The sequence below is a fragment of the Lasioglossum baleicum genome, chromosome 16 (assembly GCF_051020765.1).
Source record: "Lasioglossum baleicum chromosome 16, iyLasBale1, whole genome shotgun sequence".
Taxonomy (NCBI): Eukaryota; Metazoa; Arthropoda; class Insecta; order Hymenoptera; family Halictidae; genus Lasioglossum; species Lasioglossum baleicum.
The window spans coordinates 11,798,022-11,818,320 of record NC_134944.1 but is presented as its reverse complement, the minus strand read 5'-3'; the positions used below and the strand labels follow the sequence as shown (position 1 = coordinate 11,818,320).

The following is a 20,299-nucleotide window of genomic DNA, read 5'->3' as shown; positions in this document are numbered from 1 at the left end:
GGGTAAAATCGAAAAATCAGTTTTTGGCCTATTTTCCCTAGTTAATGACGTTTAGAAATTCTGAGAAAAATATGATACATGTCAAGAACCCAAATGCATACTTTGCAATTGGTTTCAGATTTTTTAAGTGAAAATCCTGCTTGTAAAAAATCAAAAACCCCCAAAAAAATCGAAAAAATGCAGATTTCACATGGAAGTTCTAGAGTGACAACATTTATATTTTTACAGTAGCGGTATATTGTTATAAGTATTGTTCGTGAATTTTTCAGATTTTTTGGTTTGGTGCGCCGTTGTTGAAAAAAATAAAAACCGATTTTTTCGACGTCTTTTCCGCGAAGAACTAATAAGCTAATTGTTACGTTCTATTTATTCTGTGGGTCTATCAGGCTCTGATAAACCTTGAGCATTGTACAGAAGTAATTAAAAAATGAAATCAACTGTAATTAATATTTCTACAGTATAAACATTACATCTATAGAAATATCAATCACGTTTCCAACAGCTCTGTTGTAATGCAATGGCATTAGGCATTCGAAGGACAAAGGATAAAAGAGATTTTAGTGTTGTCCAGCTAGCATGATCGTTCATAGCATGATCGGGGAACGACCACTGTACGTCGTTGGCAACTGTGAACAAGCATTGAACATTGTCGTCATGGCGACTGCCGTGAATTTCTATAAACACAGACCGTACCGATGTGTCAATGGCTGAATGAAAAGACTGTCCGAGCGGAGCTTTCCTTCCTGATGTGCAAAGATGTGAATGTGTTACGTCGCGCGAACATTGTTCCCGTCTGAAAATTTCCGTTGGTTCAGAAACAAACGTCCGGGTTGCACGCGGGAGAGGCGGTCATCGAAAAAAGTGCTCTCGACCACCCTTGTCCAAGGCGCCTCCTCTCCTCCTCGCCGCAATGTCAGGGAAACACAACACCGAGAAGGTTTTGGAGATCGACACGCATGTCAGCAAACATTATGACATTGTCCGACGGCTCGGCAAGGGAGTAATTATCTTATTCGTTTCGAACTGTGTTTGTTTATATTACTAGCTGACAGCGGGTTTAAACGCATTCATAATAGAAATGTTATAGACAGAAAATATTGGACGAATTTAAAAATACTGTTTCATTATATCTTTATAACTTATTAAACATATTCGGAGAAGGAAAACAAATTTCTATTTCACTCTATGGTTTGTTGAAATTCAGCTGGACAATTTTTATTTTGCATAAAGATCCGCTGTCTGATTATTTACTATAGTTATACAGATGAATAGACAGTGGATTCAAATGCATTTTCGCCAGAACTGTTAGGTAGAACATATATTACGTTTAAGAATTTGAAGATACTGCGTTTCTCATTACTTTTAACTTGTTAAACATATTCGGAAGGAAAATCAATTTCTATTTTAGAAATATTTGGAGAGAGAATATTTAGAATATTTATAAAATATTTAGAATATTAACTGTACGAAGACTATATGTATATAGACGAACTTTATTTTTTCTTTCGGTTGACATCGCATTAATTATGATATCCGTTCTATAAAGTAGGACTGAAACTACGGTAATCGTCGATCGATATACGGAACGGCGAACAATTCTAGAAAATTGCAGAAATATATATGTAGATATGATTAGTATAATAGTAAAAGTTGTTGCGGGGTATATCTACATCGCGGGAAAGTATTATGGCCATATAGCTGATCGATACTTGAGCAGTTAGAGTCGTGACAACGAGTACCGGAAACAACAACGACAATCCCGCTTGTGTATCGAATGTTCAATTTATATGTGTATCTAGGTGGACAAACATTCTACACATCTGACGCTTAGCTTGACGTTTCAGCTTTGACAGTCTTACATCTTAAATAGACGTCTTTAACACATCTTTTTCGAGATGTCGTTTTGACGGGCGGGGGGGGGGGGCTACATTTATTTGCACCGAGCACAGAGTAATTCCGATATTGTTTGCCAGGCGTACGGTATCGTGTGGAAAGCGATCGACAGGAAAAACAAGGAGACGGTGGCGGTAAAGAAGATCTTCGACGCATTTCGAAACCAGACCGATGCGCAGCGCACGTTCCGCGAGATAATGTTCCTACTGTCGTTCGCGAATCACGAGAACATCATACGACTGATCGGTCTACACAAGGCGAACAACGACCGGGACATATATCTCGTGTTCGAGTACATGGGTGAGTTAAACCCGGTCCGAAGAAGAATTCTCACGAAGGTCACGTGTCCGCGCGGCGATTCTCAGACTTTCGGCCTGAAACACGTTTCGGCCCGTTTCCCCCAGAAATCGATCTTCACAACGTCATCAAGAAGGGCAACCTGCTCAAGGACATCCACAAGGTGTTCATCATGTATCAGCTGTTTAAGGCGATCAAATACATACACTCGGGCAACGTCATACACAGGGACCTCAAGGTAAGACGAACTCATTTTCTTTGTCATTTTTGGAAAAAAAATTCTGAAAAAATTCAGGAACATTGTACCTGCTGGCACGTATCACCGTGAATTATTTCAGAATTTTTGGTAGAGGGATCAATTTTTCAAAAAATCCGTAAGCCTTTAAAGTACCCGAAAATCGGTAATTCTATGCTTCCGGATTTTTTAAACATAGATTTTGCAAACTTAAAATTCTGAAATAATTCAGGGTGATGCGTGCCATTAGGTAGAATGTTCATGAATTTCTTCGTAATTATTTTTGATCAAATAACTAAATAAAAAATATGTTTCTTGATCAACTAACTCGTAAACAGAAATAGTCGCGGGGTGAGTACGGCTTCATGAATTACGCTCTATTCCTTCTGTTCTACTGAACGAGAAATTACGAAAAAATTCACGAGCATTCTACTTGATGGCACGCATCACAGTGAATTATTTCAGAATTTTTGGTTGCAAAATCGATTTTTAAAAAATTCGGAAGCATAAAATTTTTCGTCATCTTTCGAAAATCTCGAATCTCCTGATTAATCGGTGTCCTTTTTATTGTTTTCACTATGAATATGTTAGCCGTCGAACGTTCTGCTGAACACACAGTGTCAGTGTAAGATCGCTGACTTCGGTCTGGCACGATCGGTCACTCAGATTGGCGAGGGCGACGGCGAAACCGGAAGCGATCCTACCCTCACGGATTACGTCGCGACACGGTGGTATCGGGCGCCGGAGATACTCGTTGCTTCGAAAAGGTACTGCTTGTTGTTGTTTCTCGAAGTCGGTACAATTGCAAATTATTCTTTGGGTGATTCCATGTGAAATTGCCCACTTTTTCACGTGTAACGTTTAGGTACACGAAGGGCATCGACATGTGGTCCCTGGGCTGTATCCTCGGCGAAATGCTGCTCGGAAAGCCGGTGTTCCCCGGCTCGTCGACGATTAACCAAGTCGAGAGAATCATGGGTACTCTCCCGTCGCCCAGCAAAGAAGGTAACTTTAATCTACAGCCACGTCTTTAAGAATTCAAGAGAAACACGTTACTGTTCGATCACTTCTTCTTCCAGATCTGATGTCGGTTTGCGCCGGATATGGGACCAACTTGCTAGAGAAAACGCCAAATGGACCGAGGCGGTCGCTGAGGGATATTCTACCCAACGTGTCCGAAAAGGCGCTGCATCTGATCAGTAATCTTATAGTGTTCAACCCTAATCGCAGATTAACCGCGGTGGAGGCCTTGGAACACCCTTACGTGGCTGAGTACGTACAATAATGAAATTTCACTGTATTAACCTAAAAATTACAAGACTAAATTTATTTAGATTTTTCGCAATTTTTATAGCAACGTGTGCTCTCGAATAAAGAAATTTTATCGAATCATTTCAAATGGAAGCATCTTTATAATTTCAATCATTAAAATACGTGAAACTTCCTGCGTTAAGCTTCTTCCTGTTTTTACGAAATTTTTGCCTTGATGACGTGTTTCATTCGCAGTTTTCATAAGCGGAACAATGAGCCGGAAAGAGGATCGAGTGTAGTGCCGCTGCTCAGAGACGATGTACAGCTTTCCGTCGATGAGTACAGAAACAAGCTTTACTCGATGATGGACGAGAAGCACCGCAAGCATAAGAACATGTAAGTCGAGGCGTTTTATACGAGTCTACACGATTTTATACGAGTTATTTGATCATCAGAGAAGTGCGAAAAAATTCATGAACGTTTTACCTAGTGGCAGGCATCTCGGTGAGTTATTTCAAAATTTTTCGAAGCAAGATTGATTTTTAAAAAAATCCGGAAGCATGAAATTGTGATAGGATCCCCAACCTCACTATCTGGGTTAGACTACACAAGAGTTATGCTGTATTTCTTCTGTTCTGCTGAACGAAAAATTACGAAAAAATTCATGAACATTCTACCTAGTGGCACGTATAACAGTGAATTATTTCAGAATTTTTGGTCGATCAGAACAGAAGAAATAAAGCATAGTCTAAACCAGGTAATGAGGTTGAGGATCCTATCGCAATCTTAAGGTTCCGGAATTTTTTAAAAATCGATCTTGGAATAAAAAATTCTGAAATAATTGACCGACATTCCTGCCATTAGGTAGAGTGTCCATGAATTTTTTCGTAACTCTCCGTTGAGCAAAACAGAGTAAATAAATAAAATTAATGAAAAATTGTTAACAGGTCCAAGTCCAGAATCAGAAGACTTTCCGAACACATCAGGAAGGAAACAGCTGTGAATCGTTCAAGTCCTGTGATCGGACAAGGCGATGGAACCGTAGGCAAATGTCTCGTACACTCTTACCAAGATTTACGTAAGGAGAGGTGCAGGAGCGACGTGTACGAGCCTTCCTGCTACGATGGTAACATCCGCTGTGTAAAAAAGGAAGCCAGATCAGTAAACTAGATAATTAAACACGCTAATTTCATTTCGTAGCACGTGCACAGCTAGCCAGCAGAAAAACGACGCGCCAGCCGCAGATTGATAGCGGCGAGAGGATCACGAAAACAAGAACCATAAGCACGTCCATGGAACCCCAAACACAAAACTCGACTGTGAAGAATCTTCGACCTACTGGTTGGTAATTTTCTGCCTTTTATGTTCAATATTATGGTTGTATCTTCAATATTAAGGGTGAGGTACCCAACCTTCTTATGTGCATCTGGGTTAGACTACGCACGAATTATGCTTTATTTCTTCTGTTCTGCTCGACAAACAATTACGGAAAAATTCATGAACATTCTACCTAGTGGCATACATCACAGTGAATTATTTCAGAATTTCTGGTTCAATATTGACTTTTATAGATTTGAAAATACTAAAGAGAACAGAGATATATCTCGGTGTAAGTCTTAGGTGCCTCATCCTGTATACTGTACACTGACTATACATTAACGTCCGGCAGCGAGAAGCGTGGCTACACAGTACACGTATCATCTAATGAACGGCAACGCGAGCAACTTGACGCCCAGCGAAACGAAGAGCTGCCTGTACATCAACAAACAGCATCGGCAGTTATCGAAATCCCAGCGGTCCATACAGTCCGATCAAGTGCCCATGGTAACGTGTCTGTAGCAATGTTGATAATCTATTTTCTTTACTTCTTCTATTCGCGCGGGACGTCTTTAAGACGTCTTATTTCGGACGTTCAAACGACGTAACAACACACTCATACCTAAAATATACGGAAAAAAGACGTCTTCAAGACGCCACATGCTATCCGGTAGTATACACTAATTTCCAAACGAACGTTATATGTATTTCTTCGATTCTTGTAATCGACTGCATATAACGCGGACGATTCTATCGTTACAGGCAACTTGTCGGGTGGGACTCCTTTAGGTACTGTACTCTTCTACCGACCCACCTTCTTCACGCTTCTCGCACTCAGCCTATAGAAAACCGGTCAAATCGGATTCAGCTAAAATTTTGCGCATACCAGACGCATACATAATTTTCTTTTTTATGGAAAAACTTGTATCATTGTCTACCTTGCCGACACGACATTTTCTCAATCCGATTTGACCGGTCGTCGAAACTTCAGCCTTGCTTCTCATCCCTCTGCAAACATCGATTCTCAACTTTCGAAAAAATTCTCGCTCTTCCAGTGTTCCCCGGACGGCAAGTCAGTACACAATCAATTATCCCACGCGGGTCGTCCGCGCGCGCGCAAGAACTGCAAGCAGGTGCGCGCGCCGGCTAGGTTCACGTCGGACACGAACTGGCGCGAGGATCGTCGTCCGACATCATTCGTCCGCGACAGCCCGCAGAGCCTTCAATCGAAGTACTTCGCTCGGCCATCGGACAGCGCTAATTGCTGCTACCTTCGAGGCGGTGACGGGAGACATTCGAACAGCGGCAGTAACGCGACCAGCAACGAGTCGCTGCACGCTTCGTGCAAGAGCAAAGCGATCCAGAAGTACTTCAACGAGATCATGCCAACGCAAAAGCCGCAGAAGAAGTGCGCGGACCGTCCGATGGTCCAGCGCAACAGCGCAGGCGCGCAGCCGCCCGCCGACTGCCCCGTCAATGGCCTGCACCGTTCGAAAAATCCCGCCCATTCTCGCAGCCACGTGACCAAACACCCCGCTGAGCAAATCAAGTGGACGCCCACCAGCAACAAGTCGCGTATCGTCAATCATTATAGCCAGAGTCATGGAATTATCACTGCGTCCGCGTATAAGGACCTGCGCAGCGGGAACATCAGGTGGTAATTTTTACCGGGTGGGCTGTAAACGCGAATCGGCAGCTGCCTACTCTCTCGCGATGCTAAACAATATTTTTATAAGACTCTTCCCACCATCACTGTAGTCTCGGGTGACATTTTTGTAGCGCTGTGGCCGCTGAAAATTCTGTATTGTCATGTTCCGGTGTCAGTATTATCGAGGCGCGAGAACTGGTCGGGTGTATCTAATGGTGGAGCGGTGGGGCTGTTGGCTTCTTGCGGGGTTAGACTGCGGATATTTGTGCGTTTGGAGGTTACGGGAGTTTTGGAAATGGTGGGATATTCAGTTCGGCAAGGTTTAGCGTGATTTTATTTAATGAAAATTTATAATTGTATAGACGTCCGCAGTCTAATTGCGGCTCTTTGCGGAGGATAATAATGTGTAAGTTTGATAGGGGGGGGGGGGACGATTCTGCCGATTCTCTTTTGTGCTAGTCATTCACAAAGTTCCTACGTAAAATTTTCGAAGAGCCAGAGTTGTTGGGAAAATCGCAATTGAAATTATCACGGAGGAGTATGTACTTTAAGGACGTAGGTAAGGAGAATATCTTACGAGAGCTACTACGAGCGTTTTTATAACCGTAGAATAAGGACAGAGAATAAAAGATCGAATCTGAGATGTTTTGTATTTCTTCATTGACTTTCGAATGCGAATTACGTCTACATATGGAAGATGGATCATTCGATTGGGTAATCGAGTATTAGGAATTTTTTTCAGATTTTTCCGTCGCAAACTCTGCTTGTGAGAAATGAAAAACACGAAGAAATCTGCATTTTCTCGATTTTTTTTCGATTTTTCATAAGCAGGATTTCCAATTTAAAAATCTGAAACAAATTGCAGAGTATGTATTTGGGTGTTGGACATGTGTCAGATTTTCCTCCGAATTTCTAAACATCGTTAACTAGGGAAAACAGTAGGTTTTCTCTTGATGCCTGTGTTCCCTATTAGGTGCAGTTACTACCACGGTATTTTTATGAAAGCGTTCATATCGATCTGTGTATTCTAGGCCTAGGCAAATAAAGTTCGACACTGTAAAAAGCTCGTTCCGGAAAATGACGTGGGTAATTCGAGGAACAACGTTCGACCACAAACATATCCTTTTTCAGAAAGGAATTTAGAACGTGGAGGTGAGTTCTGTATTTCCTATACGAAGCTTCTCTTATTTCTTCGATGAATTTAAAAAGAAAAAGACGCTCGCGCGGAATAATATTTCTATTAGTAATCTTTTCAATGTGCGAAACGAGAAATCTGATGAAAAATGGAGAAAGCGACTGCCACCAAAGGCTCAGCAATGCAACGGAGGGCAATCTCTTCGTGATATTTTTGTAAAAATTTATTCCGCCACTGCTAATGCATACCAATCAGATATGATCGCATACTAGCTGGTACAGGTATCACAAGATCGAAACAGGTGCATTAAAATTCGATTGGGCATCGACAGAAGACATACTGTGCAAAATTTCAGTCCTACTGTATCTCCATCGGGAGGGTAGTTATGGGGTAAAATACAGAAATCAGTTTCTCCACTGTTTTCCCTAGTTAACGATGTTTAGAAATTCAGAGGAAAATCTGGCACATGTCCAACACCCAAATACACACTCTGCAATTTATTTCAGATTTTTAAATTGAAAATCCTGCTTGTACAAAATCAAAAACCTCGAAAAAATCGAGAAAATGCAGATTTCTTCGTGTTTCTCATTTTTCACAAACAGAGTTTGCAACGGAAAAATCGGAAAAAAATTCCTAATATGTGGCTCGGTATCCGGAATGTGTCAGATTTTTTTCAGAATTTTCGATTGTCGTTCAATGGGGAAATTGGGCCGAAAACTGGTTCTCGAAAACCTCGAACAAACTAATTTCGTAACAACTAATCATAAAAAATCCTAATGTGCATGTACACTTTACATTATAAGACGATCTTCTGCTCACGCAATTTCATTTGTAATCATTTTAGTCGAGATCAATTCAATTTGCATTTAATCGAGTCTAATAATACCGTTGACGTCAGCAGCGAGACAACAATAATGTTTCCTGGTCACGAACAAATGTTTATGAAACGTACTTTCATTCATTTTTCCACCCATGAAGGAAAGGGTGAGGGTGGGGGGAGAGGGAGCGCCTATTATAGTAGTAGGTGAAGCCTGTTTTCAACGACAAGATTATTTTGCAGTAGATCGCATATATTTTAAACACTTATAACTTTCGAACCAGTGGATTCCTAACATTGAAACTTGGATTTTCGGAATTCTCTCGCCAAAATCTACAGGATCGCATGAAGAATATTTACAAGTTTTTGGTCCCGACTGGTGAAGTTTCATTTGGGCTAGATGACTGACACGTCGCTGAAGTTTTTTCTCGATTTTCTCGAAAAACGTTAGTTCCACGAAAAAAAATAATAGGACATAGAATACGCAACCTATCATGATCCACGAGTTTCGTCTAACACACTTTTCGACGCGGTGAATAGTTTAGAAAATATTCTAGAAAAACTAATTATTTAAATGTTTAACACCTTGGGGCGCGTTTACACGAGATCCGACCGAGCTCAAACTTCGCACAAAAAAATTGCAGTTCCCATAAAATCCCATTAGTCTTCGTTCCGGATAAAATGTCGCCGGTAAAACTGCACGGAAACCATAGACTGACAAGATAAATCGTTCATTCTAAATTACCCTTGGGTCTCTTGGCGGTGTTTCTAATGGACTAGCTTCACTCTTTAATTATAATGGCACATACATATGAACATCGTCGTATACATGGGAACACCAATTCCACAACATCAACGAAAAATACCACAGGCGTAGTTCACAACGAAAGAAAAATGACCGAGCGTGAAGTAGTTGCGCGACTGCGCAATGAGAATAGAGTGAGGCAGAGTGAGGCGAATGGGAGACACGTTGCGCGTGCGCGATAGGGACTGAACGGTGGAATAGGATAGTGGAAGGGGATAAAGGTGGAGGGGGGGGGGAGAGCACATGGAGAGGGAATTAGGTTCGTTTCAACCTCAATCTCAATCTGGCCACACTGTTTAGGTTTGTGGCTGGCTGGGCGCAGGGGCGTCTCTTTCGTTGCAGGGGCCCTGGGGTTTGTCCGCGAGGGCGACTTGTTCGACGGATATCCGAGGCCTTCCGCGAAGGCTGCGTAGCATGTAGCAGTGCTTGTGAATGCTGTGCTTGGTGTAGAAGCTGTCGTAGCCGCTGCTGGTCGTCGCTGTGCGCCGCACGGTTAGAACCCCGGGATCGCCGCCTATTGGCAGCCCGCAACCGCAGCCGCTCATCTTTATCCGTTTGCGCAGCAATCCTCTGATCGAACCGTCCCTGCCGGTGCTGCAGCCCGCGCACGCGTCTTCGATCACTGCGGTTCCCTGAACACTCTGAAACAGAATAAATCAATTTTTGGTTTTCTCGTGATGATTTCACTTCTATATTAGACTACGTAGTCAGTTATACGTTTTTCTTGCAATTTTTGCTAATTTAATTTTAGATTATGCTGCACTTCAGCTGAGGGGACCAAAAATTTCCAACTTTTTCAAACGCGGTCCCGTAGATTTTGCCGAGGTAATGCCGAAAAACCAAGTTTCAACGTTAGGAATCCGCTGGTTCAAAAGTTATGGGTGTTTAATGTTGAGCGATTTTCACTGTTTTCTGAGCTGCCGACACTTACTCTGCGACGAGACCTCCTGAGGACAAGCCCGTCGGAACCGCAACAAAGGACATCAACCACGCTGCGTCGGAAATTACGAGTCATGAAGCAATAGACCACAGGATTCAGCGCGCTGTTCGCATGCCCCAGGAATAGAGAGTAGGTGTAGGCGTCATTGGTCGCATTTAGTTCACCTGCGAACAATTATTACAGCTAAACTGCGATGCACAAACTGAAAGCTAATATATGTACATGTACATACATATACGTATGTATGTGGTAATATAATTTTGTGACACCCTGTACATTTCGACGATGGGTGTACAAGAAACGAATGACTGAATTTGGCTGAGAATGTATGCGTATCTTGCATAAACTTGGCGAAAATTGTACTTCACCGTACGAGATCACAAGTTTTGGATTTGTTAAATATAAGCTAGTAGATTTTGACGAGAAGATACCGAAAATCCAAGTTTAAGTGTTAGGAATTGGTTCAAAAGTTACGAGTGTTTAAAGTACAACGCCTTACCTGGCAGAAGCGGTGAAAATCGCAGAACTTTAAACACTCATAACTCATATCCCTCGTCAAAATCTACAGGATTGCATTTTGAAAAGTCCAAAATTTGTGGCCCCCTAAATCGGAGTGCAGTCCAAAAGAGTCTTAAACAGTGTTTCCCCTTTTTCGGAAACTTAACAAATCTTCAATTCGTTTGAAAAAGGAAGAACAGAACAGTTTGTTATAAAATTGAGCTTAAATCGTAAGCGATAGGACTTCCATATCAATCTAATACGAAATGATTGGTCGTGCTAACTGGCTGTCGTAAGTACAGACTGAGTACAGGGGATTTCGATTAAGAGGCGCGCGCGACGATTGTGGTGGTTTCATCGATGGCTCGTCCACTCACCGACTGCGTCCAGATCGTTCAGGAGCATTAGAACATTGTAGGGCAGCCAGCACAAAGCGAACAGCACCGCCAGAAGGAGCAATATCCAAGCAATTCGTCTTCGCCCACGTACCAGCCGGGAGTTCTGCGAATAGAATGTGGTCGCGCACAGTCGTCAATTGTAGACGTGTTCGAACATTGACGGGCATCATAGAAATTCTTTTAATCGTTTAAACGTCGTTACTCTCGATTCGTTGGATAAGACTAAAGCTACTATGTAAAAAGAATGGTAGAACCGATCCGCGGAGGGTGGAGTTGAAAGACACAACGAGAAGTTCGTCGCGATGGTAAATTATGAAGGGGTGACGTTCCCAGCTATTTCTAGACTACTAGTGAATGGGCTTTAACGAACCGGAGTTCGAGAATTGATTCGCACTCGAACCCGGCTCACGGTGTACCGAATACTCGGTCTAACGTAGGAAAAAATTATGATATATTTTCTTCGGACGTCTTTGAAACATCTTAAAGACTGGACGTCGCGTCGTTTGTGACGTTAATCGCGTCAAACAATATTGCCGAATTAAAAGACGTCGCTGGAACCTACCTGTTGCGAGCTGGCATTTCCTCGAACGCTATCGCAATCGAACGGCGGTTTCCGGGAGCACAGCGTCCGGCCCATCATCGAGTAGGACAGTACCACGACGAAACCTAAAGAAACCACGTGACCAAACCAAAGAATACCTAATACATAAGCGGATAGAAGAGAGACGGACGAAGATGAATAAGTACAGTAACTCACAAATAGGAAGAATCCTCTTTCTTCGAGAAAGAGATAAGAAAAAATCGTTCTGCAGTTTGGGGGACCAAAAATTTTGAACTTTTTAAAATGGAATCCTGTAGACTTTGGCGAGAGAATGCCGAAAATCCAAGTTTGAATGTTAGGAGTTCACTGGTTCGTAAGTTATGAGTATTTAAAGTTCAGCGAACCAGAAATGTTTGCCTTTTCCTTGTGTTATTTTGATTGTACAACTTTATGTTACCTGTGTTACACTCTCTATGGCGATCGAGTTTCTGGGCCTCTCAAGAGGTACATCTGGTGCTAATGGGACTTACTATTAATCAAATAACACAGCCTTACCCGGAATAGCGTATACCAACACGAAATACACAGCTCCGTAGAGAGGCGCTCCAATGCCCAGCGGCTTGACGTCCTCTTTACAATTGTAGAAGACGGGCGGTTTCTGCGAAGAGTTCACGGCCATTGGCCACAGTCCGCGGAAAACTATGGTGTCGAGCTTTATGCTGGGAGTCTGGAGGGTCATCTAACAGAAAAATTGATCAATGTGATGTTAGAATAGAAATTAATGTTCGATTTAGGGGACCAAAATTTTTCAACTTTTTAAAATGTAATCCTATAGATTTTGGCAAGTAGATTCCGAAAATCCAAGTTTCACTGGTTCGAAAGTTATGAGTGTTTAAAGTTCAGCGTCTTTAGGAACGTTCAGAGAAAGAAGAATGCTATAAGATACTAGTCTAGGATTTTATAAGAGAGAGAGAGAGAGAGAGAGAGAGAGAGAGAGAGAGAGAGAGAGAGACAGAGAGAGATTGTATACTAACCACTTTTAAGACCGGAGTAAAGATGATTAAAGCAAACAGCCAAAGGGCCACGATGATGAGGACGGTGCTTCTGCGATTAAACAGCCGTCGGAACGCTATGGGATTTCTTATCGCCAGGTACCTGTCGATGCTCATCGCGGTGATCGTGTAAACCGAAGCAGCAACTGCAACACCTGCAAATGATTTTTGGTCGCGCTAGTTTTTCTTGAATATCTTCGAAACTATTCACGGCATCGAATACTATGTCAGACGAAACCTGTAGATCTTGACAAGCTGCGTCTTTTATGTCCTATTACTTTTTCTTGTAAAACCAACGGTTTTCGAAAAAATTGAGAAAACACTGAAATAATTCATTTAACGCGCATAAAATTGTTTTCCTCGATTATCATCTAAACAATTCACCGTGTCTAAAAGTATGTTAGACGAAACCTATAGAGCTTGACAGTCTGCGTCTTTTATGTCCTATCACTTTTTGTCGTAGAACGAACGGTTTTCGAGGAAATTGAGGAAAACATGTCATTTATCTCGCCCAAATTAAACGTCATTCCGAAAATCCAAGTTTTAAGGTTAGGAATCCACTGTGGTTCGAAAGTTATGAGTGTATATTTATAGTCCAGTCGACAGGTCGAAAAAAAGGCGTCTATTCGGAAAGTATTCCGAACTTAATGAAATTTTGACACGTCATTTAGGGGTACTCTGGGGTGTCGAATCTCAGTTTTCGACCTCGAGGACCCTGTGCTAACTTGGGAAGGGGGAAAAAACCACGATTTTTATTACCTTGTTTTGGTTTTTCGCCTATTACTAAAAACCTGTGGGTCCTATCGAACTTTTGTCCTCCATTTTTGGAAAGAGCATTAAATTTCCTTCAAATTTCACTAGTCAAACGTATTTTTTGATGCAATAGGTACCGAGAAACAGGCGTTCAAAATTAGGAAATGTTTCTCAAAATGTCATTTTGAGCCACACATTGTGACATTTAGCAGGAAATTGCAGGTTTTTGGCTCACAAATTTAGTTTTTCAACATATCTACATATAATCTACATACTGTGTATACCCCTTACATTTTCACACACCCCTTCGGACACCCCCCCCCCTCCCCACCCCCGGAAGACGAATTTGAGAAATACGTAAAAAAAGTCTCTCTTTCTCCAAAAACCCTAACATTGTACTCTTATCAATCTGACTTCACATGGTTTGGAGGGGGGGGGGGGGTGTCCGCTGACAAGTGCCTAATGTTATAATTGCAGTTTATTCCCTATTTAGGTGCCTGATCATCACTTTATGACTTTATATTTTCCCATTAATCCGTAATCTCAAAGAGTAGTAAATGTAGATTAGGTAGGTGAAGAGTAAGAATCCATGTCTGATGCTTACAAAATAGAAAATAAAATAAAATAGATTTTTCTTTTTATCTCGAAAAAAAGTCGACGTTGGAAAGTTGAAAGAGTGGTTTCTCAAGATAAAAGTCTGCTCTATCGCGTGGTGCAATTCGATTTTCCGCTGGACCCTTATTTTTTTTTTAATAATTGAAAAATATCCTCAAAAATGTGTACAAAAGTGATGCCTCTCCGTCTTTAATGATTGTTTAAACATGTTTAAACAATCATAATGTATTACTATTGCACATCACTGGATTCGGGAAAGTCTAGAGAATCTTTTGCTGTAAAGAATAATACAATATCTTTTATAATAACATCATAATATCTGTTCAAAGTCGAAAAACGTATTTTTTTTTTCAAACTCAAATTTCTCAAAAACTGTGCATGTAGGAGAAAAATTAAGGCCAGATTCGGAATCAGCGCTAAAAACTGTATAAGATACACCCAACAGTTATATGGAAACATTTTTGTTGTTGGACAGTGTAATTTGCTCTGTCTTTCCCTATATTCGTCAGTTGCCACTTAATTCCCTAATTTTGAACGCCTGTCTCTCGGTGCCTATTTGGTCAAAAAAAAGATTGACCAGTGAAATTTGAAGGAAATTTAATGCTCTTTCCAAAAATGGAAGACAAAAGTTCATAGGACCCACAGTTTTTGAGTAATAGGCGAAAAACCAAAACAAGGTAATAAAAATCGTGGTTTTTTCCCCCTCCCCAAGTTAGCACAGGGTCCTCGAGGTCGAAAACTGAGATTCGACACCCCAGAGTACCCCTAAATGACGTGTCAAAATTTCATTAAGTTCGGAATACTTTCCTATTAAAAGTACCTGGCGACTGGACTATTAGTTGCGAACCATAAATTTTTGCCTTTTTTAAATGCGACCTTATAGATTTCGAGGAGTACAAGCCGAAAATTCAAGTTTTAACTTGATTCAACAAGATTTACACCGTTTTTTGATGAAACTTGAGTAAGTAATTACCCTGAAGATAGGCGGACAGTTTGCACATGAGTTCTCCGTGGGTCCAGTCGTTGGAGATCGCCTGGCTGACGGCCATTGGCATACAAATCGTGGTCACGAGAAGATCCGCTATAGACAGGTTCACCACGAAGTAATTGGTGACGCTGAAAATGGAAAACCTCCTTTGTTGCATTGTTTGTTTGCCGTTTGTCGCTTTGAGTGCTGCGTGTGTGTGCGCGTGTGTAATACTTTCTGTCGACATTGTACAAATATCGGCGCCAATCATAATACATTAATACGACGATCAATATTGAACCAATGAAAGCTGCACTTTACGACAAACGAGTCTTTTACGAATGAAGGGTTTCTGGCTTTCGTGACAAAGGGCCACTTACTCCGCAGTTTTCCTTCTTGGACACTGGACATTGAAGATCGATTTAAAAAAAAAACCGAAAAACAAGAATTGTCATTTGATCCCCAACTTCGCTGTCTGGATTACACTATAATTTATATCTTCTTTTCTGATCGACAAAAATTTTACGAAAAAATTCACGAACATTCTACCCATAGCACAGCTAACAGTGAATTATTTCAGAATTTTCGGTCGCAGCGGTGATTTAAAAAAAAATCCGAAACATAGAACTGTGATAGGATCCTTAACCTCACGGGTTAGACTACACACGAATTATGCTCTATCTTCCGTTCTGCTCAACAGAAAATTACGAAAAAATTCACGGACACTCTACACAATAGCACGGATAACAGTGAATTATTTCAGAATTTTTCGGCAATTTCATTCGGATTCAGAATCCGGCAATTTTAATTCCGCACGAATATTGACTGTATATTCTCTAGAATTGACTATTTAGTTAAAGTTTTAGACAGTGTTCCGAATTCCGAATTCCGAATGTTCCGTTCCGATATCGTCCAAGATTTTTCGTACGATGGATGGACGCTAGAGGCGCTGCGCGGAAAAAACGGAAGACGTGGTGTGAAGGTTTTAAGTATGTAACTGTACAACGGTGTTGATTTGATCTAAATAAATACGTGCTCGCTGACTCGCTGTCGTTTGAAAAATGTGGAACACGCGTATTAATCGACGGTCGAGGAGACTCGGCGTCTCGCCGAGATGGATGAGTGATGTGAGTGATCGGTGATGTGTTCAGGATGTTTCGTAGTGGCTGGAGGTCTTTAGTATAGGAGGCATCGACGTCTTCGCCGAAGGAGAGTGTACTCGGAGATGCGGATACTGGTTTCCACCGTCTCGGTGAAGAGGAATATGTACGTATGACTTTCTAGTATGATCTATAGTATGACCTTCATAACGTCGCAATAGTTTTGGCGCGCTAAACTGGCCACATACACCACTGTGCGACGTTGGGTGGTGACAATCGCCCCCGACTCGATTTTAATCGAGCTTTGACCATAAAATTTCAATATAAAATTAATTTTTCATAATTTTTAATTCTAAAAAAGCTTCCTCATTTTAGTACAGTCATTTGGTAGTTTCACCCGGAAAGTTTTCCGGGAGTTTTAAAAACGTGTAATTTTATAGATTTCGATGTGCTCTTTCCGAATTGCAACTTTGCCACCTCGAATCTTCGCCGCTCGCGCCGCCATATTGGAAAAATGGCGTCTGATAGTAGTTTTTTGACGATATCTCCTTTCCGACTCATTTTACGATAAAAACATTCATATACAAAATTAAACTAGAGAAAATTTCCTACAATTTATGTAATAAAAATTTTTTTTGTAAAATCAATAGTTTAAACTATTTTCCACGTTTAATGAAGATTCAAATTTGCGAAGAAAATCTGACACATTTCCGGCACTAAGCCGCATATTAGGGATTTTTTCAGATTTTTCAGAATCACTCTAATACACAGGCTGGCTCTCGCGGATAATTTATTGGGAGTAACATTGGTTTGCTTGAAAACGCACGGGCACACACGATGTCTGGATTTCGCGGATAATAGGGGCGTCGTGGGTTGAAGCAATAATTTCTACCTCACAAATAAACGTCGGAACAGCGGCGAGCTATGACGTTCAGACGCACATCGTGCCGATCGCTTATTTGCACGACATGCCGATGCATTTCTCAATCCGCAGAGTCCAAGAACGTCCAGGGTGGAATACCTAAAAGTGGAGATTACCGGTTTTTGATTTTTCTAAGTATGTGCCCCCACTCTGAAAAATCTGAAATAATTCTACGTTATCCACCATAATGAGGTGCTGAGACTCTAAGAATATAAACTTCGCGTTCCACAGAAAAAATAAAACGGCATTCCGAAATTTGTTTTATTTTTTTGAAGATCGGTCTCGCAGCTGAAAATTCTGAAAAAATTCACAGATGTGCATCCTAATAGCTAAAATGTACCTGATTTTTTTCAGAATTTTCAACTAAAGGGTATGAGAGAAATTACGAAAAAAAGTTGATTTTCCTCATCACCCCATTACTAACCCCCATGTCGACATAGTTAAAATAATAATATCGTTATATGTAACGTTTCTATATTTAAGCTAGTACTTCCTATCGACGAATTCAGTTCGCGGCCTATTGTTTACACGATGCTCCGTGCATTGCGATTGCAAGCCCACGTGATACCACCACGTGTTATTACCACCTTCTACGCGTCTCTCAAATATTTTCGATTCCACCAAGAGCACAGTGCGAAGCACGAGAGAAAACTAGCGGCAAGGGAACGGGGAAAGAAGCCTGACCTGACCATTCAGATTGCCTTTGCGTTCCTCTTGCCCCGTTCCTCTCCCGCTACTTTTCTCTTGCTCTGGACAGTACGTACATACTAGGCTTCTATAGTTTTTCTCTAATATCTTCTGAACTATTTACCGTGTCAAAAGACGTGTCCAACAAAATCTGTAGATCTCGACAAGTTGCGTCTTTCATGTCGTATTCCTTTTCCTCGTAAAACGAACGGTTTTCGAGAAAATTGAGAGAAACTCAGTGACGTATCACTTTAAAACTTGTAAAATTGTTTTTTTTCGGATATCTTCTAAACTATTTATCGTGTCGAAAAACATGTTAAACAAGACCTGTAGATCTGGACAGGCTGCGTCTTTTATATCGTATGACTTTTTGTCGTAGAACTAATGGTATTCGAAAAAATTGAAAAAAAAAACGTCAGCGGCGTATCAGTCATTCCGCTCGGCCCTCTCTAATCGACACGTCGATTACCTTCTTCTCAATTTTTCGACAACCGTTCGTTCTACGACAAAAAGTAATAGGACATGAAAGACGCAGACGGTCCAGATCTACAGACTGTGTTTGAAATATTTTTTGATGCGGCAAATAGTTTCGAAGATATTGGAGAAAAATGATTTTGTGAAATAAAAGCTACCCTGGTACGTAGGTACATACCTCCTCATGTACTGGGACTTGAAGATGACGGCGATGACGAGGACGTTGGCCGTGACGGCAACAACCATCACAGGCACATAGAGGACGATCAACAAGTAATTGGGCTCGCCGTGGAGATTGTTGTAGATGTGCTGCAGTATCGTAGTGTTGATGTCCAAGGTCGTTGCGCTGGTATCGTTGTCCGCACTGTCGTACTCCACGGTGGATGTCGACATCATTGTCGAGTCGTTGTTTACACCGGTTCTAGGTTAACTGCTGTAGTTCGATCGGGAGGGTAGTTATGAGGTAAAATACAGAAACCAGTTTTTCCCCTGTTTTCCCTAGTTAACGATGTTTAGAAATTCGGAGAAAATTCTGACACACGTCCAACACCCAAATACACACTCTGCAATTTATTTCAGATTTTTAAATTGAAAATCCTGCTTGTGTACAAAATCAAAAACCTCGACCAAATCGAGAAAATGCAGATTTCTTCGGGCTTTTCATTTTTCACAAGCAGAGTTTGCAACGGAAAAATCTGAAAAAAATTCTTAATATGTGGCTCGGTATCCGGAATGTTGTAGATTTTCTCCAGAATTTTCAATTGCAAACTCTGCTTGTGAAAAATGAGAAACACGAAGAAATCTGCATTTTCTCGATTTTTTCGAGGTTTTTGATTTTTCACAAGCAGGATTTCCAATTTAAAAATCTGAAACAAATTGCAGAGTATGTATTTGAGTGTTGGACACGTGTCAGATTTTCCTCCGAATTTCTAAACATCGTTAACTAGGGAAAACAGGAGATAAACTGATTTTTCGATTTTACCCCATGACTACCCCCCCCCCCCCCCCGCCCCGATCGGGAAACAGGGTTGAAATTTTTTGCACAGTATGTTTTTTCTTGATGCCCTATCGAATCGGCCATATAATTCTGCTCAAGGGCACTTTCCACCACATTTAGATATTAAAAAAATATTTTCAAGTAAAACTTTACCTTCAAAGAAAATGATTGGCTGCTCGCCAATATATACTGTGAATATTACTGAACACATTACGCCATGATCATGTTACCGGATATTAGCACAAAACATCGAGAAGTCAGCTATTAGTATTTATAATATATTTAAAATATTATGTAATATATTTATAATATATTATATATGATATTTATATTTTATAATTTGATTGTATATATGATCACTTTTTAATTTCTCATCATTGTTCAACCGAAAGCAGTCATTTAGGGAAAATTGTTCTACTATGACACTTTAAGATTCGCGGTATTCGTCAACGAGGATCGAGCGCTGCCGCGATCGAGCCGGGTTCGTTACAGCAGCGAGAATAATCCGCGCGAGAATATTCGGAAGCGAGACCATGATAAACTGAAAGGAAGAATCGTGGCTCCCGCCGCAACGCTTTAAAGCACATCGGCTATCCTGTCACGCGCCTGCGTTCCGCCCCTCTCATCCCTTTGCTGTTCTTCTGGAACGTCTTCCTTCTGTTTCGCGTTGTTCCTCACCAGTAACATCTCGAGAACTGTCCGTTTCTAATCAACAGTTACGGATAAAACAAATTCACAATATTGGAAAATTTGTTGAAAGAAATAGCAACTATACATTTCATGTATTTGATTTATTGCAGACTTGATGTGTATATCTTTACAATAGTATGTATAAGTATATATCGTTTTTAATTTAATAAAACTCTGTGACAAGTTTCAAGTCGGTATCCCTACCACAAGGGTAGTTATAGGGTGAGAACGGTTTTATGTATTATGCTCTGTTTCTTGTGTTCTGCT

The 20,299-nt window shown here is 41.0% G+C and overlaps 3 protein-coding genes across 10 annotated transcripts in view; 2 read left to right on the top strand and 1 right to left on the bottom strand.

Annotated features, from left to right (window-relative positions):
* The first annotated feature begins 25 nt into the window (after positions 1 to 25).
* LOC143216810 (extracellular signal-regulated kinase 2) lies at positions 26 to 12,804 on the top strand. 7 transcript variants are annotated; one of them, XM_076440260.1, is made up of 12 exons: positions 26 to 1,000; positions 1,974 to 2,193; positions 2,298 to 2,428; positions 3,017 to 3,192; positions 3,291 to 3,430; positions 3,505 to 3,697; positions 3,932 to 4,072; positions 4,624 to 4,802; positions 4,877 to 5,017; positions 5,346 to 5,507; positions 5,756 to 5,782; positions 6,049 to 6,296. In XM_076440260.1, the coding sequence occupies exons 1-12, from the start codon at positions 911 to 913 to the stop codon at positions 6,141 to 6,143; spliced, it is 1,695 nt and encodes a 564-aa protein (XP_076296375.1). In that variant the 5' UTR covers positions 26 to 910; the 3' UTR covers positions 6,144 to 6,296. The 7 variants fall into 7 exon arrangements, 5 of the variants coding, with proteins under 5 accessions (XP_076296375.1, XP_076296376.1, XP_076296377.1 ...); XR_013010653.1 differs by lacking the exon at positions 5,756 to 5,782 and adding an exon at positions 10,316 to 12,804 and having other exon boundaries at positions 27 to 1,000; positions 5,346 to 5,500; positions 6,049 to 7,200; XR_013010652.1 differs by lacking the exon at positions 5,756 to 5,782 and adding an exon at positions 7,673 to 12,804 and having other exon boundaries at positions 27 to 1,000; positions 5,346 to 5,500; positions 6,049 to 7,200.
* LOC143216821 (RYamide receptor-like) lies at positions 9,695 to 20,019 on the bottom strand. Of its 2 annotated transcripts, XM_076440295.1 has the most exons (9): positions 19,496 to 20,019; positions 18,524 to 18,778; positions 15,169 to 15,311; positions 12,810 to 12,982; positions 12,331 to 12,514; positions 11,797 to 11,900; positions 11,214 to 11,337; positions 10,330 to 10,502; positions 9,695 to 10,039 (listed from the first exon to the last, which is right to left on the bottom strand). In XM_076440295.1, the coding sequence occupies exons 2-9, from the start codon at positions 18,739 to 18,741 to the stop codon at positions 9,695 to 9,697; spliced, it is 1,464 nt and encodes a 487-aa protein (XP_076296410.1). In that variant the 5' UTR covers positions 18,742 to 18,778; positions 19,496 to 20,019. The 2 variants fall into 2 exon arrangements, with proteins under 2 accessions (XP_076296410.1, XP_076296411.1); XM_076440296.1 differs by lacking the exon at positions 19,496 to 20,019 and having other exon boundaries at positions 18,524 to 19,261.
* LOC143216822 (uncharacterized) overlaps positions 14,980 to 20,299 on the top strand; it is a 31,154-nt gene continuing 25,834 nt past the window's right edge. The window contains exon 1 of the mRNA XM_076440297.1: positions 14,980 to 16,428. The gene's annotated coding sequence lies outside the window, so the exon portion shown is untranslated. The remainder of the gene's footprint in view (positions 16,429 to 20,299) is intronic.